Source organism: Musca autumnalis, unplaced genomic scaffold, assembly GCF_047663935.1.
Source record: "Musca autumnalis isolate F117 unplaced genomic scaffold, ASM4766393v1 scaffold_1, whole genome shotgun sequence".
In the NCBI taxonomy this organism is placed as follows: Eukaryota; Metazoa; Arthropoda; class Insecta; order Diptera; family Muscidae; genus Musca; species Musca autumnalis.
The window spans coordinates 311,334,754-311,348,890 of record NW_027411644.1 but is presented as its reverse complement, the minus strand read 5'-3'; the positions used below and the strand labels follow the sequence as shown (position 1 = coordinate 311,348,890).

At 35.8% G+C, this 14,137-nt stretch overlaps 2 protein-coding genes across 4 annotated transcripts in view; one reads left to right on the top strand and one right to left on the bottom strand.

Annotated features, from left to right (window-relative positions):
- Positions 1 to 14,137, bottom strand: part of Nha2 (Na[+]/H[+] hydrogen antiporter 2) — a 285,799-nt gene that overhangs the window by 132,040 nt on the left and 139,622 nt on the right. The window lies entirely within an intron of this gene.
- On the top strand, positions 3,187 to 4,584 carry LOC141391446 (odorant receptor 94b-like). Its single transcript, XM_073964329.1, has 3 exons — positions 3,187 to 3,987; positions 4,065 to 4,164; positions 4,228 to 4,584. The coding sequence occupies exons 1-3, from the start codon at positions 3,227 to 3,229 to the stop codon at positions 4,528 to 4,530; spliced, it is 1,164 nt and encodes a 387-aa protein (XP_073820430.1). The 5' UTR covers positions 3,187 to 3,226; the 3' UTR covers positions 4,531 to 4,584.

Genomic DNA, 14,137 nt, shown 5'->3' with positions numbered 1-14,137 from the left:
CAAAAGCATTGGAACGCTCCTTCAGGCAGTTATGGCCCCGAGAATGTGCACATTTTTCGGAAAATATCGATAAATTACACTGTGCTACAAAATTTGATTCAAAGTCAGTGGGTGGAAATTTCCTTTTGGAGATGAAAGCCCTTGGTGAGTGTACTAAGAACGCAAAAGGAAATTTTCAGGATAGGTCAAGTTTCTGAGATTCAGGATAGGTGAGTTCTGAGATATGGTTTGGCCAAAATATCCTTGAAAAAAATTTCAAGTCAAAATCCGGGAGCTCGATTTTCACCGTAGGCATATGGTCTAGTGGACTATTTTGCTCAGTACAATCCCAAGAATCAGAAACTCCAGGCGCCCACTATCACTTTTGTTCTTCCATACACATCGCCCCGGCCTAGTATATACCCTCGTTAGCATAAATGCTGATGGCATAAAAACTCAAATTTTTAACATTCGCCTTAAATTCCTCTGCAACTAATAGACCGAATTCAAATTTTTTAATGCATCTGAAAGCTGATTACGTTATCTGTCCAACAAACAAAAAAAAAAAAGAATTACGATTTTTTTAATTTTGAGAAAAGTTAAAATTTTTGGTTTGTTTATTGGTGTTTGACCTTGTTTAAATAGTTAGAACATATGAAAAACTCAAAAACACACATATTTTGATGCAAAATATGAAAAATTCAAATTTTGGTCAAAACTCTGTAACTTTTCAAAAGTTACATAAATTTCAGAAATTACATCCCTATATCCAAAACTACATATATCCCAACGGCGATGCTCATTTTCAGATCTATCTGTTCTCCAAAAACTTTTTGTGTACATACATAAGTACAAATTCCGAAACCCCCTCCATATCACCACTCTAAACGCCAACTGCTATCCTAATAACGAAATTCACAATTTCAGCTCTATCCCTTTGGACGAAATTCTGTGGCATTCAGTAATTTTCGTTCAGTTATGGTACGTATGTATATCCACAACCACATCCATATCTCAACTCTACACTGCATCATATAATGCAACAGAAATCATAATTCTAAATTTCAGGATTCCAGTACTATCTGTTCACCCAAAGCAGATTGTACCAAATTTAATACCATTTAGAACTTTTCGTACGCAATGAATACGATTTTCCTAAACTACCTTAATCCTATACTCCAACAGCGATATTATTGCCAAATTTCAGAATACTATCTCTATCCGTTCAATCAAACCCAAATAGTACCAAATTTAGTACCTTTTAAGTACGAATTTCCAAAAATACCTACATATCTCAAGCATACACTACACCAGTAATCTCAATTAATGTGAGGATTCCAACTCCGTCCGTTCTCCAAAATCAATATTGTACCAAATTTAGTACCATTTAGTAGTTTTCGTACAATCTTAAATTTCAACATTAATCACTATTCCAAATTTCAGGTTTCCAGCTCTATCCGTTCACCCAAACCCAAATTATACAAACTTTAGTACCGTTTAGTACTTTTCGTACACATAAGTATGCATTTCCAAAACTACCTCCATTTCTCATTCCTAAACTCCAACACTAATCATTATTCCAAATTCTAGGTTACCAGCTCTATCCGTTCACCCAAATCCAAATTGCAGCAAATTTAAGACTTTTCGTACACATAAGTACAAATTTCCAAAGCTGTTTCCATAACTAAACCCTACACTGCAACAGTAATACCAAGTCCAAATTTAAGGTTTCCAGCTCTATCCGTTCACGCAAATCCAAATTTTACTAAATTTAGTACCATTTAGATGTTTTCGTACACACGAGTACCATTTCCTTTTTTAAATACCACTTCCCTACCTTGATTTCCATACCAAATTCCAAGATTCTAGCAGATACGTTCAACATTTACAATTAGTAACAAATTTCGTAATTTTAGTACTTTTCGTACATTTATAGTTCCAACTTCCAAAAACCCTTTTGTACATCTTTCTAACTTTCCATCAGCCACCCTAATTCCAAATTTCAGAATTCTAGCTCTTCCCGTTTTGCCTAATACAAAGGGTATATAATTTCCAAAAACCCACCCTTATCTCACCCATCTCATTTCAACTTTCTAGCTATAGCGGTTTCGCTATATGGATATGTCAGTCACTTAGTCATCACTATGTTTTTTTTAGCTTTGTTCCTTTACTTTTTTAATGGTAAGAGTGGTAAAAGAGAAAAGTGTCAAAATTGTTCAAAATTGCTTTCTCATGAACATTTTTACCAGAAAAGTAAAGGAACGGAAAAATGGTAGATCCGGCAGCAATGTCAGAAAAAAACATAAAAAAATCAATTTTCGTCTTTTATTTCACAGTTTTTAATTTAGTGTTGTCAGTGTTCGACTTTTTCTTCGGTCAATCGTCAAACAAAAGTCGAAAAATCATTTCTGCCATTTTCTACCTGCAGAAATTTTGCTGGTAGCCTGTGGTAGAAGAGAAAGCCATTTTCGCTCTCTCTCCCCTCTCACTCTCTTAAAAATTGCTTCCAGTTTTGCCACTTTTCGGGGTTAAGGAACGCTTTGCAGGTTTAAAATGGTAACAAATGGTTAAAATGGTAACCTCAGGTAAGTAAAGGAACACAGCTTTTATATATATAGATATACAAGCATGCAAGGAAGCAGATAAACCTCTCATCTTAGATAAACTTATATCTTATATCTAATTACGTAGTACATAAGCGTATTACTTTCAAAGAACAGGAACCGTACATCCTGGAACACCTTTGATCTTATTGCGCTGCCAAAGCTGCCTTATGATGGGCCAAATTGTATAAGTGGTTCGTTATTTAAAAACGCCATAAGTAGTAAATTAGGTATATTCTCACGCCATATATCTTTGTTTGTTTACATAGATTTTATTTCCCCTGTCAAAACATGTTTCATAAATACCCCACCTCCCCCCATAGCTATAATTATGTTAACTTTTACTCCTTTTCATATTTATTCTCATTTACTTGGAAACCCTTTAGGAGTTAACATTGGTCTCGTGTGGGCGTTTCTTAAGTTAAACATCTAAAATTGATTTAAGCAAATAATTTACTCGATATTATATCACAACTTGAGTGAACTTATATAAAATCAGCACAGTGTATCAAAGTATTTTAATAGTTGTATAAAACCACTCACAAATAATCAGTGCAAGTGCAAAACAAAAAATTCGGTCAAACTAATATCTGATACGCTTAAATTTCTTCTAAAAGCCAGATAATCACTAAGCATTACAAACCATGAATACAAGTCTGCTTAGTGGTGACTACGACCGAACATATGCTGTTCGTGGAATTTTGAAAGTAATGAAAATTTTGGGTTTATTGAAATGGCACACGGAAAATTCTAAGAAAACCAGTCAATATTTTCAATGGTTGCAATACATTCAACGTTTCGTGTTGCATCTACCATTTACATTCACCTTTATAACACTGATGTGGATTGAGGCATTACGGGCCAATGATTTGGATGAAATAGGCGATGTTCTCTATATGTCATTAACTGAAGCTGCCTTAATTGTGAAAATCGTCAATATATGGCAATATTCGGCGAAAGTTTCATATTTCATACACACCCTGCAACATAGTACACGCTTTGCATTGCGCTCCGAGGAGGAGGTGAAATTTTGGAAAAATTCTCAGAAAAGATTTCGTTATATTATTTATATGTATTCAGCGGGCAGTGTTCTTACGGTTATCTCTGCATTTGCGGGGGTTTTGTTTTTGAAAGAACCACAAATGGCCTTTTCATATTGGATACCGTTTGAATGGCAGAGCAATTGTCGTAATTATTGGTTGGCATTATTATACGATTTTGTCTGCATGGTGTGTACTGCCAGCTCGAATGTATGTTTGGATATGATGGGTTGCTACATGATGTTCCATGTGTCATTGTTATATAAAATTCTAAGTTTTCGTTTACAAAAGCTGAAGAACTTGAAAAGTGAAGATGTGGGCCAACAGTTTAAAAAACTAATTTTATTGCATAAAAGTATAAGGAAGTGAGTGGGCTATAAAAAGTTAATAATTTTAATTTAGATTATCTTTAAATAAATTTATTATTTTTATCTCTTTTCAGCATGACCCGTGAATGCGAAATCTTGAGTGCCAAATATGTCCTCTCACAAATTATTTTAAGCGCCTTAATTTTGTGTTTTTGCTGTTATCGTATCGTAAAGGTAATTGATATTGCTAAGATGTTGAAATATGATTGAATCGATATTTTCCCATTTTTCTTTCAGCTGGATATTTTTAGCAATTTTGTCCAATTTTTATCGATGTTACAATTTTTGGCCGTTATGATTTTGGAAATATTCCTACCCTGCTATTTTGGTAATGAAATAACCTTGAACTCAGCCGAAATTATGATGGATGTTTATCGCACCGATTGGTTGGATTATTCAGTGGCAAATCGAAAATTAATTATTTTATTTAGAGAGTTTCTCAAACGTCCTGATAAGGTGAAGATTGGTGGTTATTTCGAAGTTGGTTTGCCAATATTTACAAAGGTGGGATATACTGGACTTGTACATTGTTTAGAATAACTTATTTTTCTTTACCTTCAGGTCGTTAACAATGCCTACAGTTTCTTTGCACTTTTGATGAATGTGGAGAAGTAAATTTTAAATCATTAACACACATACATACACCTATCAGAAAACTTTAATTAAAGCAATAAATTATACTGTGAACAAATATTCTGGGCGGGGGTGGGTGAAATATTTCTCTTGGGCATGAAAGCCTTAGATGAGTATACTGAGAACCCTTAAGGACAAACCCACCCACTGTTAGTCGAACTTTTGAGTTATAATTTGTTTGCTTGAGACCCTATACTGTATCAGCAATAAGCGTAATATCATTACTCCTAAATAAAACTCAAAACAAGTCCTTATAAATTAAACTTTTTTTGTAAAGTAACAACAAAATTCAAAACAATTAGAAAAAATAGTACTTATTCGAATCCCACTACCAAATAGGACTTGCAAGTTTTGTAACTAAACGTAGTTTAATACAAGAAAAATTAAGAAAATCAAAGAGAACAATTATTTTTAGGTAGTTATGAACGACGTCGTACAATGTCACGACCGTGGCCAAAAATGGTCAAAATCAGGTACTTCGGATTACAAATTTATTCATGAGAATTTATAGTAAACATTTCAATTTGAAGGAATTTTAATTATGGCATTGATTTGTCACGTAGTTTTGTCCATGTGCAGCTTCAAATCCGATAATTGTTGGAAATATGTATGTATTTTTGCACTTATTTTTCTAAAATTAATAACTTGTATTATGCTTCGATATTTTAATATTTAAAGTAGTTTATCGTTTTAAAATTAATTTTTACAGTTGCTTTGGATGTAATAAATATGGATTTAATTTTGTTTGGAAGTAAACAGTGATCATATGGTGTTTACAGCTACCCAAGTCTGTGGTACTTAGTACATCGATTATGTGAACCAAATTTTAAAATTGGTGGAGTGGGACAAATTGTATAAGAATGTATAGCTATATTATTTGCTGTTTGAGTTGTGAAAAGTGGGGACTTCAAACTTATGAAGGTTCCAGCAGCAGAGGTTTGCAGACGAACATGTTATTTCTCTTTTTAAGTGACGACCTTACTCAGGGGCTACCCCCTTTTTTAACAAAGCGTTTTGCGGTGTTGGCTATCTTGCGAAAACGAATGAGCCGATCATCATATATTTTTGTGGGCTTATTAAGTACGTAATAATCTTGCTTTAAAAAGAAAGACTTTTAAAAATATCAACTAAAACAAGTAAGCAAAGGCTATAGTCGGGACGGGGCCGACCATGTGATACCCTACACCACTACCCCTGTGCAAAAGCTTTTCACTGGTAAATATTTCTTCTAGGGAATATAATCCGACTATCACCAAACATAATATGCTTCATTCTCTCTGGGTTATATTGACAAATAGTAAAACTTTGAATTTGTCTTCACATGAGGTTTTCCCCATTCCGACCCCAAAATATTATCCGACTATCACCAAAATCAATAGGGTTCTTCCTCTGTGGGGCCCCCATCAACACCCAAAATTTCGTAATTATCCGATCAAAATTCCAACCGGTACACTATAGGTAATTTGCCCAGTTTTTGAAGCAAAAAGTCGATTTTGCAACTTTCAATAATAATAATTTTTTAGTTGGCATTGAAAAAAGAACATGTCAAAATTTATTAATATGAATGATATTTTTCAAAATAGCGTCATTATCGCGGTTTAAATTGCAGTCAAAGCGAGAATTTCGAAGAAGAACTAAAACAATATATTTTGTAAGGCATATTTCAATGTATTTAAAACCGCGAAAAAAATAAACCAAATATAAATATTTGTAAAATGGAATAGATTGGCAATTGCGAGAGGAATTTATTTAATATATAATATAGCTTAAACATTTTGGGTAGCGACCAAAAACACATAAAGTCAGAAATAAATATTTTATTTTTCTTAAACTCACTTCATATACTTTTACTAACCCAGCAAAAATTCGGAGTAATCTGAAAAGTAATGGGATACTTCTTAAAAAAATTACATGGCAAACCTACTTACTTTGCTCCTCACTAAGTAATGAGGACGGTGGCACAGTGAGTGTGTGTCCGACTATAAATCCTAGGGTTGTGTGTTCAACGCTCAATGTCGTCAAGCGAGTTTTTTTTTAAATTAAACAAGTAAGAAAAGCGTTAAGTTCGGTCGGGCCGAACTTTTTATACCCTCCACCACAAATTTCAGCCATTTCGGTGGATTAATGTGGCCACTACCTTCAAAATACCGAAATTCGGAAGGTACCGTTCTATGGGGGCTATATGATGGCGTGGACCTATGCCTACAAATTTCTGGGGGAAAGTTTTATACGCTTAAAGAAGACTAAATACCAAATTTCAGCCTTACCGGTGTGATAATGAGGCTAAAACGTTCAAAATATCGAAAATCGGAAGATATTGTATTATGGGGGCTATATCAACACGTGGACCTATATAAACATTTTATGGTAGAAATGTTTCTTAGAGTCTGGAAACACAAAATACAAAGTTACAACCGATTCTTTGGTCAAATGGGTCTAATACATTCAAAATATATTAAAATGACGCGTACTTTATAAGGGGTCTTATGTGGGGACTATACCAAAACGTGGACCTATATAACCCAACTTTGGTAGGAATGTTTGCTGGCTTCTGAAGACACAAAATACCAAATTACAACCAATTCTGTTGTCAAATGGGTCTAATACATTCAAAATATATTAAAATGACGCGTACTTTATATGGGGCCTTATATGGGGGCTATACCAAAACGTGGACCTATATAACCCAACTTTGGTAGGAATATTTTTTGGCCTCTGGAGACACAAAGTACCAAATACAACCAATTCTGTGGTAAAATGGGCCAAATATCTTAAAAATTCCTTAAAACGACGACGCGTCACGCGTCATTTTGTATGGGGGCTATACGAAAGCGTGGACCTACATAGCCCGCTTTCAATACCAAAAGTCCTACGTAAATATAACATATTTTCCCAAAATTTCATCAACCTACGTCAATCCGTTCGGACGCTAGAGTGATTTCTACAGACGGACAGACGGACGGACATGGCTATATCGATGTAGAATTGCACGCTGATCAAGAATATATATACTTTGTGGGGTCTACAATGATTATTTCGAGTAGTTACAAACGTAGTGACAAACTTAATATACCCCATCCTATGGTGGAGGGTATAAAAATAACAGTTCGTGGTGCACATGTGCCCTGCACATTTAAGTTCTTAAGCAACCCTTAATGTTCGTGTGCGTGGCATAGTATGTAGTGTCTTTGGCTAGAAATCAGAGGGTTTGTGTGTTCAACTCGCACAGCGAGCGAAATAAAATAAAGTAAAATAAAAGTAAGAAGTGTGATGAAATTAAAAAAAAAAATCTTTACTTCAACTGTTCTAAAAATTGAATTTTTTTCAACTTACTTTTCAAATTCCATCGGCCACAGAATAACTAGATATTCTAGTGGTCATAAAATAACTACAAACTGAGTGCGACATGCCCTTGTAAAAATAATGGGAAAGAATGGGGGTTTGCGAGTAGTTACGGCTGCCAAAAATCCCTTACAAAACCCATGTTTTTGGGAGGACTTTTTTTGCTGGGAAATTGGCCGTGTTTGGCCGTGATTTTGCCACCTAGAACACATTACTGAAAGTCTTCTGCATTGGTATTACTAGGTTTCAAAACCCGATTTTGCCCGTTTTTGATATTTATGAGATTTTATTAGGTTACTTCTCAATAAAAAGTCTTAAAACTGTGGAAGTTTGGTTTGAGGAAATAAACAATAAATGTAAAAATATTGTTGTTTACAATTTCATTGCAAGTAAAATAAGTAATGGCGACAAATTGTTCGGTATATCCGCGGTTTTCTATAAACGGTGCGGCAGTAGTAAGCTTTATTTTATCTCTCTATTGCATATTAATCATTGATACGGTTTAAGGGAGTAGTAAACTCGTCTTTATTACCGTATATTCAAAAAATATACAAAACTGTAGTAACAATTCATTGGAAAATCTAAACTTATGAAAATTGCATTGGAAAAAATAGCTTTGTTCGTTATATACGAAGTTGCTTATAACCGTTGTCCGTTATATCCGAATTTATCTGTAAAAATCTTTCTTTTATCTCACTTTTACACATAAATAATTTAAAAATTTAAAAAATCCTTTAATTCCGCTGTTATTAATTTTTGTCTTAAAAACAGGGCAAATTACCTATAGTGTGGTAGCGTGATTACAAAAAATGGAAAGATTGGATATATTACTGAATTTTGCGATATCTCGGTTGTTTGCCCACTTACGCCAGCATACTTTACATCAATATAAAGGAGATATTTTCTTCTTCCATTGACGGGCTTTCCTTTTGGAATACTCCTACCAGAAGCGGAGATATCCGCATAAGAAAAAACTTTGACTTTTCTTCACATAAGCATTTTGCTTATTACCACTTCCGAATATTATCCAACCACCACAAAACATAATAGGCTTCTTCCTCTGTGGGACCCGCATCAACTCCCAAAACATTCGTGACGATCCGATCAAAATTGCGATCTGTAGCGTGATTACAAAAAATCGGAAAATGGGATGCATTACCGACTATTGCGATATCTCCGTTGTTTGACCACCTACAACAGCCTACTTCTCTACTTTCCTTGTCAGGTTTTGATATACCTTTTAAAGAAACAGAGATATCGGCTTTGAAATAAAATGTTGACCTTTTCTCCAAATAAGTTTTTGCCCATTCCAAACCCAAACCCCATCATCAAAATTAATAGGCTTCTTCCTCTGTGGGCCCCCATTAGCCCCCAAAATTTCGTGACGATCCGATCAAAATTGGGACATGTAGCGCGATTTCGAAAAAAAATTAAAAATGGGATGTATTACCGACTTTTGCTATATCTCCGTTATTAGCCCACCTTCGCCAACCTACTTTGCGTCATTGTAAAGGTGAGATATTCCACTTTTATAGTCAGGCTTTGCTTTTGGAAAATCGCAAAAATGAAAAGTTGGTTTGTATTAGCGACTATTGCGATATCTTCGTTGTTTGACCACCTACCACGACCTAATGTTCATCGTTGTAAAGGTGATATTTTCTTCAACAAACAGAGATATTTGCTTTGAAATAGCACGTTGACTTTTTCTCCAAATAAGTTTTTTGCCCATTAAGCTTCTTTCCTTCCGGGACTCTCATCAACACCCAAAATTTGGTGACGATCCGATAAATATTGCGACCTGTAGCGTGATTACAAGGTTTAGATGGACAGTCGAACAGACGGACGGACAGACACACATAGCCAGATCGACTCGGCTCGTCGGGACATTCATTTTGGATGCGTTACAAACTATTTGCCAAAACCAAATTATAATACCCTCCCCACATAGTGGTGTAGGGTATAAAAATGGTGAACAGCGAAAGTCAAAATTCGATTTTGTGAAAAAATGGGCCGTTTTTTGACCATTAATCTGTCAAAAACGATTTTAAAGGAAAATTCTCATATTTAAAGACAAGAGTTTGATATATTCAATAAGCTCACAAAAACTATGAAGACTGAACACCAAATTTCAGTTATTTCGGGTGGTCATTGAGGCCACAACATTCAAAATACCGAAAATGGGGAGATACGGTTTTAAGGGGGCTATATGAAGACGAGGACCTATGCCTACAGATTTATACCCACAACGAAGACTATATACAAAATTTCAGCAATTTCGGTGTAATAATGAAACTAACAGCTTCAAAATACCGATAATCGGGAGGTACCGTTCTATGGGGACTATATCAAAACGTGAACCTACACCCACAATTTTTAGTTGGAATGTTTCATAGCTTAGCCAAATACTAACCACCAAATTTGAGTAATTTCGATTGGTCATTGTGACTAAAACTTTCAAAATACTGAAAATCGGGAGGTACGGTTCTATGGGTCTATATCAAAACGTGGACCTAATATTCCAGTTGTTTGTCCTGGGGTTTGTATGTCAATAATATATACGTGTACCAAAATTAATGTACCTACGATAACTCCTTCTATTTTTGGCCACGGTTAATATTAACTCGCGACATAGTGCGTCATATGAATCAGGAGCTGCTATAGAAAGACATCAGTATAGTTAAACGTATCGAGATACAACGATTGCGTTGGCTAGGGCATATCATAATGCTGATCGATGATGAACCCGCTAAAAAGGCGTATAAATACGGGCCGAATGGCGGTACATGCAGGACTGGGATACCAAATTGGAGAAATATAGCAACAAATAGAGACGAATGGAAATCTTTTCCTAGCTCGGCTTACAGGGCAGATGTTCTGTAGAAGGTCAATAGTTTTTTTGGCCTCTAGCGACCCTAAACGACAAATTCTAAATAACTCGGTCCGAATATATAGTACATACGTGAAAATAACAGAAATAGTGTGGTATCGTTAGTTATATGGACTATACCAAATCGCGGACCTTCGGCCAAAATTGTTGATGGAGAAGCTTGTTGACCACTGGTACCAGTATGTATGGGTTATACCGATATGGCCCATCTTTGAACTTGACAAAAGACGTATCTTTCCAAAATGTCTGAGTCCTATTTATATTTGAAAGACGGATGAACGAACATTTATAGACCGATTCACAATTTTATCCTGATCAAGAATATATTTCTTTATTAGGCTAGATCAATGCGTTACAAACGGAAAACAAACATAATGTTCCCTCCATACTATGGTGGACGGTATAAATAGCGAATCTTCCTCAAGATACGCTATTTATACCGTCCACCATAGTATGTATGAGTCGGAGTGAACTACGCGGTATAGATACATATGTCCATCTAGTTCATTTCTTCATGTTCTATAAGTCTTCATGCAACGATAAATACAGGACAAACTAAGAAGAACAAAATCGTCTTCTACAACCTATCCCAAGGGTCATCGGAAACATTCACTCAAAACACTTATTCTAAACGAGAATACAAATAAAGAGGCAATTCATGGTCCATTAACAACCTGCAGGAAAATGTTGAAACATGGACTATATTATATTGGACCCGTCCTTCGGATGCTTTCCACACAAAAACTTGGGAAAAGTGCAGTTTGCGAACTTGTCTCGGAACTATTTGAAATTTTTTTGCAGAAGGTTGTTTTCACTGTTGCATTACAACGGTACATTTTTTCTTGAGAAAGTCCATATTTCCCGAAATAATCGCCCCAAATCTCCAAAAAAAAAAAATATTGACTAAATCGTAACACCCTTTGGGTACCTCCCACATATAGTTTGTTAAAACTGTAGTTAAGGAGCTCGTCTGGGATCGTTTTTAAATTTTTGGCAACATATGTTGTGTATGCGGCCCTAGTTACGACGGTACATTTTTTTTCGGGGGCAAATCCAGGGTAAAATTCCGTCCGTCCGTCGGTTGAAAATAATTTAAAATACATCTAGCAATTTTTAAGATAGAGCTCTGTAATTTGGTATAGAAGTTTCTAGTAATCCTAGGATGTTTGGTATTGCAAATGGACTATATCGGTCCCCGTTTTGATATAGCCCCAATAGAACGGTACCACCCGATTTTCGGTATTTTGAAGGTTTTAGCCTCTTTATCACACCGAAATGAATGAAATTTGGTGCTTAGCTTTCAATGGGGGTATAGAACTTCCCCCCACAAATTTGTTGGTATAGGTCCCATATAGGCCCCATAGAACGGTACCTCCCGATGTTCAGTATTTTGAAGGTTGTGGCCACAATAAACCACCGAAATGGCTGAAATTTGGTATTTGGTCTTCATTTGAGGTACTAAACGTTCCATATGAAATTTGTCGGTACAGGTCCACGCCTTAATATAGCCCCATAGACCGGTACCTCCCGATGTTCGATGTTTTGATGGTTGTGTCCTCAATAATATTCAGAAATGGCTGAAATATGTTATGTAGTCTTCGTTGTTGGTATAAAACTTTCACCCAGGAACTTGTCGGTACAGGTCTGTATTTTGAACGTTGTGGACTCAATATTCCACCGAAATGGCTGAAATTTGGTATTTGGTCTTCATTTGGGGTATTAAAGGTTCCATATGAAATTTGTCGGTATAGGTCCACGCCTTTATAGAACGGTAAAACCCGATTTTCGGTATTTTGAAGGTTTTAGCCACCGAAAAGTCTGAAATTTAGTATTTAGTCTTTGTTGGAGGTAAAAGCCTTTCTGACTGAAATTCGTCAGCACAGGTCTACGTTTCGATATAGCCCCTATAGAACGGTACCTCCCGGTTTTCGTAGTTCTGATTGTTGTGACGTCAATATCCCGCCGAAAGACTGAAATTTGTTATTTAGTCTTCCATGGGGTTATAAATTATTCCAGTAGGGAAATATCAGTAAAGGTCCGCGGGTTCCTATATCCCCCATAGAAGCGTACCTCTTGATTTTCGGTATTTTGAAGGTTTTACCGAAATATCGGAAATTTGGTTTTTAGTCTTCTTTGAGTCTAAAAACTTTCAGAAATTTGTAAGTATATATCGACGTTTAGAGGTAGCCCCCACGTAACGGTACCTCCCGAATTTCGGTATATCGGTCACATCGTTTTACCGAACTTGCCGAAATTTGGTATTTATTTTTAAACGAAAGGAAACTAATTGTTCTATTTTACTTCAATAAAACTCGTGGTGGAGGGTATAACAAGTTCGGTCTCCCCCAACTTAACGCCTTTCTCACTTCTTTTTTTTATAAAATTCCTCAGATGATTAAAATGTTGAAGTTGCAACAACATGTTAGATCAGATCCGATTAATTTGAAATTATCTGAAAATTCCTCAGCTGATTAAAATGTTGAAGTTGCAACAACATCTGAAATGTCAACCATTCAAACGCATCTGCTGCCATTTTACCTGATGCATATTGTTTTTGTTGCAGTTGTTGACGTTTTCAATTTAGCAAACAGTCTGCCTACCTTAACTGCAATTAAGCCATAATAAGAACAGGACTTTAATAATCAGCAGACCACAACTCAGCATTACAATGGCAAAAAAGCTTTACGCCCAAACTGAAAAGCATTCCACTAATGAAAAGACATATCTTCCGTTGACATCAAAACTAAAAGTGAAAAGGATAAGCCGCCAGAGACAAAAGCAGTCAGCCAGTGATAAAGCCAAAAAGAGACAACAGAACTATGAAAAAACTGCTGCTGTTGTTGGTTGTTTGGCATATCCTGGAATTTTTTTCAATTCACACATACGCAGAGAAAAAAGGTAGTGCAGAACATTTGCGTTAATTGTTTTGCATTCTCTCTTTTTAAACAGTTTTGGAGGCCACATAGAACGCCAGCCACAATTGCTTTACAGCATTTGTTTCAGCAGAACCATTATCTTGTTTTTTGCACCAAATACTTACTTCACTCTGCGGGCGATTGTCTCAAACATCAACTCCAGTTGAAGACTCTTTGTTTTTTGTTTTTGGTTACCGGCTGTTTGATAATCATGTGAGCAAACATTGTTCACTTTGGTCTCCACCTACAGCCATTTTGTCATCGTAAATTTCTGGCTACGGAAGATAAAGAGACGGACACAGAGGAACGAACACCCACAACGGTATGCCACCCAGCGGCAGAATATCTGCATAGGTGTATTTTTCATAAT